The following is a 16098-nucleotide window of genomic DNA, read 5'->3' as shown; positions in this document are numbered from 1 at the left end:
ACATATAAAGTAATTATGTTGTACATACAGGTAAAAGAGTGGTAACACAAGGTACTTACCTGACATGTATGTACATGGGAACTAATAAGAAACACTGCTGTACTTTCCAATGGTACATACATGGTAATTTGTACCTATAGACAAGTGTTGGGTAATAACAGGTGCTTACTTATAGTGTCCGTACATGGTAACTAACAGACACATTACTGTACTTACTAATAGTAGGGGAGAGTGGGGTAAAGTGAGACACTTTTTACATTTGCTCCCCTCTAAGCGAGCTAAAATGATATATCAGTAAAATTTACACATTTCCCATTAATTCAGGATGTTTCCTAGCCATAGAAATGATCAGAATGTATTCAGACGAAGGTCAGTGAAAATATGATTGTTTTAAAAAAAGTCGTCTTGTGTCTCACTTTACCCCAGCTTAGGGGTAAACCGAGACAGACCAGAGAAATCAAGGGGTAAACTGATCCACTTACTTTTTCCACTCTGAAACTACCATAACAACACATGTTGTAACAGTTCGAATCCTGACAGCTAGCTTGACAACCACACATTCCAGAACTAATGTCGGACTAGTAACAGAATCATGGGGATTGGTCAATTAAGCAATTTTTTTTTCTAAACACTTTTCTAACTCTGAACAAAATCAAATACAACATAATATAATTCAAAATATTTTAATTAACATTCAAATGACAGATAGAACCAGTTAGATCAGAGCACAGTCTGGGGGTCAGAACACCTGATGCGATTGCTCAGTCAGTGCGGTTCATTTGAACATATGTGAACGCTGCCCTAAAAAGGACAGAATCCTCACGCATGTCGGTTTTTCTTGTCATAGACGCGAGTTTGCCCATCACAGGCATCAGACGCTCGTCTCGTTTGTGTGGGTGGATTCCTGCCGCTGTTTTGACTACTTTACACATTTTATGAGCTCTTCACGAGTTCCCAGCTGGCCAAAGTACCATCACACACAGGCTACGCACTGCTACACACACACAACGAGCGCATTTACCTCAGCACACAGCATTGTTTGGGATTTTTGTTAAGTTCCGGTTCAAAATAGGCAATACGTCATAAAATCTGACCAATAACATTGTGAATGTATCCCTATGCCTCAAGGTTCGGTATCTTTTGGTTCGGTGATAAAATTGCCAATCTGAATGCTAATTGGACCAGGACTAAATGTTTTTTTTTTTCTTATTTGGTCCGGACCAAATTAACCAACCAAATCGAACTACAAGTGTGAACGCACCCTTAGAGCCAGCTAGTGTCTGGAGGTCAGAGCAAAGCACAATCAGAACCAGCTAGAACAGCCTGGGACTCAGAACACAGGACTAGACCCACCTGTATTAGAACATCAACCTACTGTCATACTCTACAACTAGGCCTACTCTACACTCCAGCCCTGAAGGTTACAGGGAAAGATGAGGAGTTGCTCTCTCCATCTCTCCAGGCCTTTTAGGTTGAGGCAGCTTCTTCACTACATCACTTTTAGGAACATGTGCCACATCATTCTCCTCGAGGGGTGTTTTGCCCCAGAGGTTGTCTTCCTGATGTTTTGCCTTGGCAGGATGGCTTTTCTACAATGTTTATGACATTAAAAATAAAACATATGCAATGTAATATTACATTAAAATATTTTTAAGACTAAATTTAACTTGTGCCTCATGTCTCACTTTACCCCAAAGCATTTGTCTCACTTACCCCACCACTACATTTTAGAAAAAAACAATCTCTCTTAGCAATTCAGGATAATCTTCAGCTAGCATCATCACATGGTTTTATATGTTGATAGTTCATCAACATGTATGATATAAGTTTTTCTACCTGAATCAGTCTGCTTTGGCACAACAGTTGATTAAGTTGACCGCAAGAAAATTTACTTTTACATGCAAAAACAATATTTTTGTGAAAAAAACATGCTTAGCACAGCACCATGAGGTCCTCTCCTTCATGGCCAAGGGGAAATGTGAGGGGCTTGAAAACATAATTGTCACATAACCACAAATGTGTTCCGTTGCAGAGATACAGGGGTGTCTCACATTACCCGATGTCTCACATTACCCACTCTCCCCTACGTACATGGTACATATTTTGTACTTACAGACAGGGTAATAACAGGCACTTATGTGTGGATAACTAGTAAGACACATTACTGTATTTAATAGTGGTATATACATGGTAACTATGTTGTACTCACGGACAAGTGTGGACACAAATAACAGACACTTAACTACTGTGAAACAAATGTGCTTATCAAAATGATACACTGCAGTAACTATACAGCACTTCATAGTGTTAATACTTATCAAGTAGTCCTTTTAAGCAAGGCTTTTGACACATGACAACTGAGTATACCAAGTACAGTAGTGTTACTGATCTGTATGTATGTCATCAAAATACCCCTATTAAGTGAATTATTGTCCTGTAAAGATTAGGCAAGTTGAACCGCAAAAGTATATCATCCAGTACTCAAGAAGTATCTTGTACCATTCTTATACCTCACCCTAAGTAATGTGTAATTTACGCATTAACTAACTGGTATATTCATTAGTACGTTCAGAACATGGAAATAGGACTGTAAAATAAAGTGAACCCTTGTACATAAACATTACATAGGAATTACCAGCTCTTGACAATACAACCATAAGATACATCAAAACACAACATATATTCACAAATCACACCCATTTTATTTGTTTGCTGTACTCCATATATTTAGAATCCATATGTTTGTAAGGAACAGATCCAAATTCAGCCCTTTATCCATCAATCTTCATCTTCATTCTCAGCAGCAGCGACCATCACAGTCAAAGCTCGCGCTCGTTATAATTTAAATTTGAAAGTAGTGCCACCCTCGAGAAGCGTTATGACATGGTTTACGGCACTGATATCAAACGCTCATTGGCTCTCACCTGCTTCGTCACAGATTACGACATGCCGTGTTTCAGTGGATTAACATTTGAACGCCTTCACGTGCACTCATATTCTGCTCTGTAAAAAAAAAAAAAAAAAAAAAAACTTTTACCGCCAGAGAGGACTGCGACTGCAACTCATCAGCATTTTAACTACTTTTGGTACGACATTTTCGCAATAAATAAATTGTGATTACGCTTGTCTGTCATTCTTTTATTTAAAACAGTAGGCCTACAGAGTTTTAATAAATGTTAAAATATCGTTTTAATGTTATATTTTTAATAAAATTGTCATTTTCCTACACATTTCTGTCCATTATGTATAAAATATGTTTTGGTTCAGGATGGGGTTTAAAATGTTAAACGCTCTTCGTAATACTTAAAAACATTAAGTTTTGTGTTTTAGTGCTATACGTCAATATTGCACATTTTAGCACCTTTCTAAACGTACAAAAATGTACGTTTTGTGTCTTTGAAAGTTACGTATGCTCTTGCCAGGTATAAATTACACATTAACTGGTATGTTCACTAGTATGTTCAGAGTAAGTACATGGAAATAGGACTGTAAAATAAAGTGCATCCTTGTACATAAACATTACATAGGAATTACCAGCTCTTTAACCTTTGCAATAATAAGCTTAAGCATTTTAAACAATAAGTACAGTAATTTGTCTCACAACCATAAATAAGTGCCTGTTATTACCCACACTTGTCTGCAAGTACAAAATATGTACCATGTACGTACTATTAGTAAGTACAGTAATGTGTCTGTTAGTTACCATGTACGGACACTATAAGTAAGCACCTGTTATTACACAACACTTGTCTATAGGTACAAAGTAGTTACCATGTATGTACCATTGGAAAGTACAGCAGTGTTTCTTATTAGTTCCCATGTACATACATGTCAGGTAAGTACCTTGTGTTACCACTCTTTTACCTGTATGTACAACAGTTATACACGTACCAGGAAAGTACACGTACTGTAAAATAAAGTGCTACTGACTTTACTAGCACAGTTGGGATTTTTAACATACCAGTGAAACATCTTAAGTACAATAATTTGAACAAAGTAATCAAATGTAAGACATGCATAGCCTTGACTGTAAACACATTTCAGTCATGGTTTTAAGGACCTGAAGGCACATGAGCAATAGAAACCTGAACCCTACAACTTCCTGACTTAAAAAGTACAAGGGAGGCAACAAAAAGACTGATTGTATAAAATCAATTTTATTCGAGTCATGCATCCTGTAGCAAGTACTCAAATCATGGACAGGGGGACATGTATGTCGTCTCAAACGAATCACCTGAAAGAGGAACAGGAAGTGAGCTGGATCATGTTCAGTGAACTTAGCCAGAGCAAAACATGATTAAGATGCAAGCATACTTGTCTGATAGTAGTCATAAACATTGATGACCGCCGGCTTGAGATTTTTCACTGCAAGAACCTGATTCAGCTTCAAAGTATAAGTCATGGGGACACCTTTGGGAACCTGAGAGACAAGAGATGAACAGCAGCACATACACAGCACTGAATGATGACGGCAGCTAGTGAATATACCCAGTGTACAAAGTCTCACCTCTTTCAGATACACTAGGACATGATCATCTCCAGCATCAACCCGCTCAACTAGTGGGGCGAATGTTTGGGGTGAAGATCCCAGCTGTGGGAGAAATACCATCATTTACATAAATTACAACCCAAGATGCTTGAAGCTCAGACTTTTTGAATCTTAAACATACGAACCAGTGACGTATCTGCCGTAAAGCCAGACAGGAGCTTAATGTCCACAATAACCATGTTAGTGCTTGCTTTTGCACCATTGTACCTGGATGAGAATGATGAGGGAATAAAGAGGTTTAGTCAACAGGATCATGAAAACAGTTTCCTTTTGTAGGAGTCAGAAACAAGGCCTGGTTTCAGGACAAAGCCAAAGCTATTCTTACTTCACCGTGAAGCTCAACACAAGATTGGCTCCAAGTGGTCGACAGTCTGCCTTCACCTTTGCTTCAACACTCAGCGATTTGGTGACTTTAACGGGTGTCGGGATGTTGTAGAAACATGCAACCTACAGTACGAGTTCAGAGCAAACAAAATGAGAATTAGGAAGTGCACAGAGACAAACAGAAGGGTGAAAATACAGACCTGCACAGATACACAAGTGGATCCGGTGACTTTAACAATATATTTGCCAGGAACGTTCTTCAGCGGCATCTCCTGATACAGCAGCCTGTTGTCCCGATTCACTGTGAAGCTATAAGACTCTCCTGCCACGGAGGACTGTACAGTAACAGTGCTGGAGCCGTCCACGCTGAACACTTTAGCAGCATACACAGACAGGGCATGAAGAGCCACCACAGTGTCCTAAAAACAAGCACTAGATTTAAAAACTGCACTCATATAAATGATTGAGCTCATGTTTGATCATCAGAGGTACCTGGGTGGAGGATAAGCCTCCATAGGGATTCTGCTGGGTCACAAGCCAGTTGACAATGAGTTTAGCATATCCCAGATTAGCCGCTGAGAGAGGCTGTTCAGTGAGAACCGCTAGCAGCACATAAGAGCTGATCTCCACCGCCAGAGTATCACCAGATGAAGTCTGAGACCAATGGAGCTTAGTGCCTAAAGACAAGACAGGAGAGCAAGTTGATGACAAAGAACCTGATGAACCAACATCAAGAGGCTAGTAAGATTCCACCTTCAGAAATGGCATTGTTGTTTAAGGCAGTTAGAAGCTGTGATCGAGTGCTGGTCTCTCTAGCAAGACTGAAGGTGTAGGCCAGCAGAGCAGTGGCGTAAGTGTTTCCCAGGTTCCCAACGACAGGCCTCAAGCATGAACAGAGCGTTGGTGATGACAGGATCCTAAAGAGAGAGAACAAAAACAAATCTGACAGCCTGAACAGGAAGGTCACCCACAAGCTGCTCATACATCAACTGGAGACGCTTTTACCGTGACAGGGATGCCTAGTTCAAGCAATGATACAACAACGTAGGCAGTCATGGTCACGCTGTCCCCAACTCCACCCTAAAAACACACCAGCACACTTGATTTACAGGAACTCTGCACCAAGCCTATTGGTTAGAGGGGATTTAAGACAAGTAATGCACCTTCATGTCATAGTGGTGGAGAGTTCCCTGCTGAATGAAACAACCGTCTGAACCCTGCTTGCTGATCAACCAATCCTTTGCACTCTGCAGGACATGTGGATCAATGAAGATAAATTGCCTGGCTAGAGCAAAAGTCCTCAGGACAAAGGCAGTCAACCTGGCAATGGAGTTGACAAACTGAAACTTACAAACTGCTGGTGTCATGACATTACACAAGAGAAGAACTGTCACACTCACCATGTATTTGATTCATCATAACCAAATGTGCTGAATGAACCATCTTCATGCCTGTAGTTCAATTGTCCTTGGTATCCTGTTCAAGGTCAAAAGCCACATGTAAATTGGTCAGGAAGGGAGGGTCTGAGGCACTCCAATAGGAAAAGCAGGACTAAACCTCCTTGGAATTTAGTCTTCGACATATTTAAAGTTGATTTGGTTATCCATACCGCTCTGAAGGTAGCCTATGGCGGTCTCACGGATGGTTGCGGTGAGTTGCCCCGTGGCTTCCAAGTACAGCAAGATGTAAATATTGGGAGCAAGATCAATCATATTCTGTTCTCCACAGCCAGATGGCATCTGTAATAACTTGTCCAGATTCTTCAGTGCACGACCCATTATGTCCCCTATGAGAGGTCAAGCATAAATCCCACATCAAAAACAAGTTATTCTGGCAAACATCACATGTCAGTATTCTCCGTGAAATGCTTTACCAAGGACTGAAACAGAGCATCTGGCTGATCCCTGAATCACATTTGATGGAAATGTCAGAGTCACATCTTCCAAAAGAACGCTTCCTGCAGATTGAACAGAATGGATCAGCATTGAGCACTAGGCTAATGTTTGGCTGTACAGGGAAAATGTGTTTGGGAATCATTGATTGCAAACAAACCCTTTGGACACAATAACCAACTCTGGGTGTTTGTCCTCTCAACTCCTTCAGCCTAATTAAAAAAAAAAAAAAAAAAAAAAAAAAAAAACCACCACATCAGTAACAGCATGAGCACCATGATCAAACTCCAGAAGGCTGGTTAACACTCACCAGAACAAGTAGACTTCGAGTGACTACATCAACAAGTCCTCTTGTCGGCACGGTCACGGCTTCAGTGCCACATCGAGAACGGGACGGTTCAGCTGAAGCATTGACCGTCACATTGACAGCTCCTGCAGAGACAGACAGGAAGTAACACCTAATACTCCCAACACACTTCAAAATTTAGAGAGAGTCATTCCAAAACTAACCAAGAACAGAAGCTGTGAGAACCCATTTAAAGGTCTTTCTCCCATTAGCACAGAGACAGGATGAATACGGCTCATTAGATGCTACAAGAGTGAAGGCCGTGGATGAAGCTGGAGTTACTTTAACCTGCCAATGAAACAGTACTTGGAGCAAAGACACATTACCTTCTCTATACAGATCCATCATGTCAAGCAGGGATGCACGAAATCAGACATAAATCGACTGATAAAAATGGTCACTTAGGTTTTCATAATTGAGCCGATAAAAACTAGCCGATATATAGGCTACATTAAATTATAACAAGAAAAGAATGTTGTGAATTATTTGTGTTCCCAAGATTCAGCGCGTTGTTGCAGGAAACGCGTCAATGGAATTACACCTTCATGACTATGCACATTGAGCCATTTGTGCCATTCTAAGATGTAATAGTGTTTAGTTTGTGTATCAGATTAGTCTGTATAGCAGTGGTTCCCAACCTTTTTTACACCAAGGCCCACCTCCTCTCCAAATCAATGGCACGCCCCCCCATTTTTTTTAATTCACAAAAACATTTGCATTTTAGCATTGCTACTTTTCAACCCCATGTTATTTTAAAGAAGAAACTAGATTTGAGTGTTCAGTGTATGTTTAAACATACTTTGCAGACATTCTTTACAACAAAAGTTATACAGTAACTTAAAGCACAAGTCAAACTGCCATACCAAATAAGACCGCAGGGAGATAGCAAAGGACTGAATTTAAATACTATGTAGATCCATAACACCACGGATCCTCCCAAACATCTCCAAAACACGCTTGCTCGGTGAGCATCTATTATAAAACACTCAAAGTACATTAATTGACAACTATGCGAATATATTGAACTGTGTTTATGCAGAAATACAATGTTATATCGATCAGTGAGTCGACAGTCGACAGTTTGTTTGCGCATCAATAATCCAGGACTCGCACATGCCTTATGAACGACTCCTGTATGTCACTGTAATAGTCTTTACCTTCGTTACAATCGTCATCAAAACCTTTTTAGCGACACAGGTTCTTTCCAGCTGAGAGAGTTTGCGTTTTGAAAACAGTTCTTGCATTTCACAGCAGCACGATGAGAAACAGACTGGGATGATCCGAAACGAGAGGTGGTGCCTTGTTTCAAAATGTATTTAATTAATTTAAATTTATTAAATGTAACGCATTCATAATTAAATGAATTATATTAATATATTTAAATTAATTTTAATTTCTCATGGCCCACCTGGAGGATCACTGAGGCCCCCCTAGTGGGCCGCGCCCCACAGGTTGGGAACCACTGCTGTATAGGATACGTTTGGTTGAGTTAACAATGCAGCACAACGCTTCACTGTACAGGTGATCTTTAGCGTGTGGAGCTTAAACAGCAATTCACATTAACCAAGATTGGGAGTGGCATACGAGAGCACTAATAAAATTGAATTCTCCAGGTTTGCCGAGGTGTTGTAGCGTGTCATTGTGGGGAGTGCATCCAGAATATGAGCACATCGTCAAATTTGCTTATACACTTGCGTCACTTTGTAGTGATAGTCATAATATTAAGTTTGTAATATAAATAGCCGATTAACCTCATAGGACACGTTTTGAGTTAAATCCGCTAGAAAAGCTCTTCAGGTTCCCAGTGCTCATTCAGCTTGCACACATAGCAATGCAAAGCATTAAAAGCTATGATTGAGACTGTTGTATGCATGGTATTATGGAATAATTTGTTACTCATAAATAGCACATTTCTGGGTACTCAAAGTTACATAAGGGGGAAATCTCCTCAACCACCAATGTGCAGCATCCACCTGGATGCAACGGCAGCCATATTGCACCAGATCACCCACCAGCTTATTGGTGGAGAGACTGATGAACCCAATCAGTATATGGGGATGATTAGGAGGTCATGATTTTGGTATTGGCCAAAATTCATATTGTTGCATCCCTAATATAAGTGGAAAATAAACCATGACAGACCATGATGCACTTGGACAGATAGTTGAAGACTGTGGCCTTCAGCTCAAAAGTCTCCCCACGGATCATGGAGTACGGCAGGGAGAGCTCTAGGAAGAAGGGCTGGAAGACCGTCAGCAGAGCAGGAGGAGCCAGACCGAGACCTTTAGAGGACAGACAGAACGCCTCCGTCTCCCATGTGGTGATGGTGTCAGGAACCGTGAGGGAAACTTGTGTGGATCCAGTAGCTCTGAAGGACAGGAGAGAGAAATGAGGGGAACAGAGGAACTGTTGGGCTTTTGATGCAACAAGAGATTCTTCACTAACCCCACTTGAGCAAGCTGCCAGATCCATGTTTCTGGAAAGTAAGATCTGACAGTTTCTTTAACAGAGTGCTTGTCTCCAGCACTTCCGGCTTCTGGAGGAGCAGGAGCCACCAAGTCAACCGCATCAATCATTTCCAAGGCTAAAAAAGGAACAACTACAGTTAGGTCGCTGAAATAGAAGTTATTGCTTTCTGCATGCACTTCAGTTCTGAAGCTACAAAAGGATCTTAAACCCCCCCCCCCTTCTTACTGAATGAATCTGCATAACAAACCTTCAGGGAATCTGGGGAAGCTGGGATACAGCCAGCACGGAGGGGGTCGTACAGCGAGATTTGTTGCGACCTTCATTCCCAGGCTCTGTCATGGTAATGGGTCAAAACACAAGCCCAAGTTCAAGTCAGCGACTGCATATTCCTCAGTGACTACATGGTCATGAATGGCTTTGTACCTTGAAGGTTGTGTAAGCTTTATTTGTAGGGACAATGTAGTCAGGATTTGGATGGACAATGTAGTCAGGATTTGGACGACTAAGAGCTCGACGGGCTCGAAAAGTACCTAGACACTCCAGTTCATCATCAACACTGTATGGGTAACCCGAGAGTGATTGCACTGGGAGCAAGTCAAACACCTGGGACCATTGAGGGAAGAAAAAAAGAAAAGGCATGTCATGTTTCTGGAAACTTGAAGTAAATGCATTAATTGTTGGTATTCTAGGTCACAGAGTTTAAAATGCTAAGTGTCAAAATGTACACAAATTGCTATAGTCATAACAGCCACACATAATAGCATAAGTTTGTCCAAATGATCCATCATTATTACTCAAATTCTAAAAGCTGAACCTGAAGGTCAGTCAAGGCCAGTAAGAACTTAAAGACCCCTGTGGTGAAAGTTTTATAAAGTTGTTCATGTCTATCTGGGGTCTTAACATGGTTTAGACAAACCATATGCAAATTCAGTCAACACCATTGCAGAGTATAAAACTGCAGTAAGCCATGGACGGTCTCAAACCAGTGGTTTGGGAAAAAAAAAAAAAAAAAAAAAAAAAAAAAAGCACTGATGTTTCTGATGTCACTGGACTACCTTGTAACCAATCACTTCAATGCAGAGGTGGGTAGTAACGAAGTAAATTTACTTACATTTTGTACCACTTTAGAGTAGATTTAAATGTGGGTACTTTGAGTACATTTGTAATGAAAAATCTGTACTTTTACTTCACGACAATGGGCAGAGTTCCTCTCGTTACTTTATTTTAACGCAATACTGTACGTGTTAAGAAATATGTAGTTTATTCTAAGCACGCTGTCTTTTTTCATGAACGATGCCCCATTCACAAATGAATCAAGTCTTTGAACAATTGATTCAAAAGGCAAACAAGTTGGCAAAGCTGACTAAATTGGTTCGCGAATCAGTTTGAATGATTTGTTCAGTTCCTGCACGCGCTGAATCGTCTGAAGCGGTTTCTCACTGTTGAATGAAATGGCAGTGGACCTCCAGTCAATCAAAAGCAAATCTGCAAATGCATCAATTGTTTGCCAGCGACGAAGAACTTTATTAGTTGAACTGCGCATGCTGTCTGAACAATTCCACACGTATCGATTTCATTTGATTTCGATTCATACAGCCAATAGCCGACATTTTACAACCAAGTAGATTACACCACGATAACCGTATGTAGCATTTCTTTACCGTTTTTAAATGGACATATCTTAATTTATACATTAAATAAGATACCATTGTTCAGAGAAATGAACACCCGCGGTTGCGCAGTGGCGGCGACTCGTTCTTCTTGAAAATGAACGCCTTTGATAAGACACAATTAACCAGTTTACACGTGTCTGCAGAATACATTTGATTATATTTTGAAGAACAGACGAAGAAGATCCGTCAATGTGCATTTGATCATTGTTTGTGTTGAGATGTTCAGACGTTATGAGCGCGAGCACAGCGAGTTCTCTTTCAAATGTAGCTATAGCCTACGTTATTATACAGAGTAAAAGACATGCAATGATATTTGGGCTACAGATGCCAGAAATAATGCTCGTCTCTTCCATGGTTGTTGCAAAGTTATCCAATTATGATAATTGAAATTTCTATTGTATTGCTATTGTATTGATGTATATTGATATTACATATACACACTCTGTAACTAGTAAATCTACTCAAGTAGCTCGTTTCATTGGATACTTTACTCTTACTCAACTATTAGGATTATTACTTTCACTTTTACTTTGAGTAAATATTTCTATAAGTACTTGTACTTTTCCTTGAGTACAGTTTTTGGATACTCTACCCACCTCTGCCTCAACGTGCAGGCGGGCTTTAGCATATCATTAACTGACTGATTTTAGTCTTAAAAAGGTTATCCCACCTTATTTTTCTACTGATATGAAAAATGGTAGCACTTTATTTTCAGTGTTGTGCCAGTTCATACCTAAAGAGAACTAGCTCAAAGTTCAGTTCACACAGATGATAATGAACTAGTTCATGTTCATAGTTCTTTTTTTTTTTAAATGAACTAAGTTCACATATCTAAAAATGAACTAGTTCACGTTCATTTGTTAAATTCTTTTTAAGATAGGCCACTATCTTACTCAATAGAACCTCTTTACCATCCATTACCAGCTGCAAATCACTGCAACTCCAAAACTAATCAAAATTATTGTACCAATAAACAAGAGACAATTATTATAGCCAGGAGAAAAATAATATTTACCCCTTAAATAATGTGTAATCATGATATGTAGAAATTGGAAAAAACAAGGTGCAGTCAAGGTATACTGTATGTTCAGTGAAACTTTTATTTAGCCAGCATGAACCAAATTACAGGACTTAAAAATAAGGTATATTCAGGTTCATGGGGAAAAGATCAGTCTACTGACAAAAATCCAGCATATTCTGAACGGCAGTAACTATGTAAACCAGACCAAAGTAGTCATGTACTGTAATGTAAACTTAGCTTGGGCTTACCCTGCTTAATGTGCAATACTCAACCAACACATTTTCACACCTTCAAAAGGAAGTAAACAGTGAACAGCAGGTCCTTTACTAAATGCAGTGAGCTTAACTTGGGTGGGTGTGCTTGGCGGCGGTCCTCTCTTCGTTAATGATTTCTTGCGTTCATCATTCAGTCGCAGATATTTGCCAAGATAGCTCGGATGGCGTAACTCGATGTGTCGTTTCAAATTTGAACTCGATGTGGCTGACGTACGTACTTGTTTGTTTAGTCCCGGTGGGCACAGTTTGCACAAAAACGTGAGGTTTTTCCGTCTGAGTCTTCCTTTGTTTGTACATAAAGGTTTATCATGTCTTAATTTTTTTTTAAAAAGTACTTTTTTTAAAATATAGTGTAAACTTTGTTTAAAATATGGTGAGAGTATTGTATCATAGGATCAGTATATTGAACAGAATTGTGACATGAGTGTATTATTGTTGCACTCTTTAAATTCTTAAATATCTGTCTTTGTTATGTTGTTTTCTGTTTTACAGACAAAAATGGCCAGTTTAAAAACAGAATTGCACAAATTTGATAAAATCATCAAACAAAGCAGTGGAATTGATGATGGTATTCCTGCTCTATGCCATCTGACACCAAGCACAAACTTTTGTGATGAATCTGAACCATACAGAAAAATGAACTTTGGAGAGAGAGACAAAAACAAACCCCATAAAACCATTCTGATGGTGGGAGAAACAGGCAAAGGAAAAACAAAACTAATCAATACGATGATCAACTACATGTTGGGTGTTCAGAGAGAAGACAAGGTTTGGTTTGAGATCACAGATGATCAGAGTGACCGAACATCAGCTCACGATCAGAAAAAACAGTCTTCAGCTCACAGTCAGACCTCCATCATCACTGTTTATGGGTTTTATCTACAAGAGAGTCAAACTGATTTAACAATCATCGACACTCCAGGATATGGAAACACTCATTCTGTTGAGAAAGATAAAGAGATTGGCATGAATTTGCTTAATTTAAGCAGATGTGATGACAGGGTCCATGAAATAGATGCAGTTTGTCTGGTGATTAAAACAACACAGACTCGACTCTCTGACAGACAAATATACATATTTGATGCTGTTCAGTCTTTATTTGGAAGAGATATTGTTGAAAACATTGTCTTGCTCTTCACACACTCACGTGGATCTCCACCTAAAAATGCCCTGACGGCTGTTAAAGAGGCTAAAATCAAGTGTGCAGTGAATGATGAGAATCAGCCAGTGCATTTCCTGTTTGACAACTGCCAGTCAGAAGCTGCTGATGAAGATGATGATGAAGAATATGAAACAATCCGGGAACAATCATGGAATCTCAGTTTTAGAGGAATGACAGGATTTCGCAAATTTCTTGACAAGATAAAGCCAAAATCCCTAAAGACGACTCAAGATGTGTTGCAACTACGAAAGCAGTTGGAGGAAACCATCTCAACTGTACAACCATATATTGAAAAAATAGCCCCCAAAAAAGAAGAGCTGAAACAAACTCAAGAAGCTTTGGGCAAGGAAAAGGAATATATTAAAAACAATGAGAACTTTGAGTATGAAGTTGAAGTGAAATACAAAGAAAAAGTTGATATTGATCACTCTAAAGCCTTCCCTCTAAAGGTGATCTGCTGCACTGTCTGTGAGGAGAACTGTCAGAAAGATTGCTGGTGGGTCACCCCTGTCTCATTGTGTGCAGTAATGAATAATAATTACTGTACAGCGTGTAAATGCCACTCCAACAAACATGCCAAAAAAGCAAAACAATATGTAAAAAAGACGGAGAAGAGGATAAATGAAGCTTTAAGAAGGAATTTGATGGTAAAAATTGGGGTCAGTGAGTCTTTGGTCAAAAAGCTGGAAGAGGAACTTAAAGAATTAGAAGACAAGAAAATAAAGCTTGTGATGGATGCTTTTCACTGTGTTGGAGCTCTGGAGTTGATCGCACTCAACACTGATTCACTATTCACACTCCTGCATACTGATTTTCTGATTGATAAACTGAAGGAAATAAATGAGACCAAAAAGGCTGAAACACTGGAAAACATCAAGAAGAGAGCAGGAGAAGAAAAACAAGGAGCACTGAAATACATAGAAATAAAGGTTTTATAAATATAAAATCTAAAAATGTCATATAATGCTATTTTAACATTGTACGACAGAAGCAAGTATGTATTAATGTACATAATTTGTGATTTTGACTAAAATCTTGCTAAATACTATAATTTATCCAAATATGTGTTGTCTAGAGAATATTTGTACAAGAAAACACATACCAATGTATCAATATTTAGTCCCCAGTAAGCTAGATTGATTTTAGAATATCATAATAATAAATGCTGGGTGGCTTGTGTTCATAAATGGCATGCAATTAATTTTAAAACGTATTGTATGATAGAGAAAATTCTGTATTACTGTTACTAAAAATAAAGCTGCATCTGATTATGAATTGTTACCTACACTGTAAAAAACAATAAGTAAAATTTACTTAATTTTTCTTTTGAAAGTTTTTGCACAAATATTTTTTAAGTAAATTTCAATATGGAATTAAGTAACTCTACTTAACTAAGTTAAGTGAAATTAACACTGAAAATAAAGTAATTTTAACTTGGCCAGTAAAAGGCTGAGTAATTTCTACTTTATTGAAGTTTCTTTTGCAATACATTTTACTCAAACAATATAACACAGAATTAAACCATGCTTTTAAAGTGTATGTTTTACTTAGAAACATCTAAATAAATAATACAATAGATTTACTTACTTACTTAATTACTTGGTTCATAATACATAATGACAGTGACATTCGATGGATCGTTTTTGAGTGTGAATGAGTCATTTTGAGTAGAAAATGAACTCCAAATATCACAAAATGGCAAGTTACTAAACATAACCACAAAAGCAATGATAAAACAATGTAAAAACAGCTGGAAAACAGTGAAAAATCTACCTCATTAATTATTTAAGGCCCAGTGCATGATGGGAACACCAGTATCAGAAAAGTTGAGTAGTTTTACTTAACCCCTTCAGACCCTGCATCCATTGGAATGGATATCACATGGATTTTGGTTTAAACCAATAAGATTTTATGTTTTTATAATATACCCAGCCAGCAGAGCCATGTGGGGCCCAAATGGGTTTGACCTGGGCTATCTAACTGGGACCCAGCCAGTTTTGCACCCAGTTTCCATGTAGGCCCCACATGGATTTGCCCAGATGAAATGAACACTGCTTAGTGTGCACACTACAGACTGTTTAATGTAACACTTAATCAGTGTTGGAGGTAATGAGATAATTAAGTGATTGAATAATGATTTTGTATTAGTGAAGAACACCTGCTGTTAACAAGCATAATCACTGAAGGAAAGAGAAACACAAGAACTACTTCCAGCCACAGCCTTGGATGAAATCAACTGAAGATAAAATACATTACATCTCTCAAGATCTGATTAAACAACTCCACAAACAGCATTAGCTTCACTTATTACTAACCAGACTGACTTTATTCTGTCAGACATCTACAGAAGTTCGTATTAAGAATTAAGAAGAGGCTTAGATGTTGAT

General features: G+C 38.8%; 2 protein-coding genes across 2 annotated transcripts; one reads left to right on the top strand and one right to left on the bottom strand.

The window, feature by feature from the left end:
- Positions 1–4138: 4138 nt before the first annotated feature.
- LOC125272459 (alpha-2-macroglobulin-like) lies at positions 4139–12812 on the bottom strand. The gene is given in 22 exon segments (XM_048197287.1): positions 4139–4234; positions 4315–4420; positions 4508–4591; positions 4675–4756; positions 4875–4996; positions 5074–5292; positions 5366–5550; positions 5627–5765; positions 5767–5790; positions 5879–5953; positions 6037–6193; positions 6274–6349; positions 6483–6659; positions 6747–6830; positions 6926–6977; positions 7076–7197; positions 7276–7399; positions 9254–9479; positions 9557–9695; positions 9828–9912; positions 10004–10183; positions 12523–12812. Coding segments are annotated over 20 exon segments (2310 nt in total). The 5' UTR covers positions 9904–9912; positions 10004–10183; positions 12523–12812; the 3' UTR covers positions 4139–4193.
- Positions 12813–13050: 238 nt separating this feature from the next.
- LOC125272469 lies at positions 13051–14967 on the top strand. The gene has a single exon (XM_048197298.1). It carries the CDS (start codon positions 13186–13188, stop codon positions 14647–14649), a length of 1464 nt encoding a protein of 487 aa, XP_048053255.1. The 5' UTR covers positions 13051–13185; the 3' UTR covers positions 14650–14967.
- The last annotated feature ends 1131 nt before the right edge of the window (positions 14968–16098 follow it).

This window comes from Megalobrama amblycephala, linkage group LG1 (genome assembly GCF_018812025.1).
Source record: "Megalobrama amblycephala isolate DHTTF-2021 linkage group LG1, ASM1881202v1, whole genome shotgun sequence".
Taxonomy (NCBI): Eukaryota; Metazoa; Chordata; class Actinopteri; order Cypriniformes; family Xenocyprididae; genus Megalobrama; species Megalobrama amblycephala.
This window is presented reverse-complemented; position numbering and strand designations above follow the sequence as displayed.

Coding starts and splice junctions, on each gene's coding strand:
- LOC125272469 (XM_048197298.1), top strand. CDS start 13,186: ATGAACTTTGGAGAGAGAGACAAAAACAAACCCCATAAAACCATTCTG.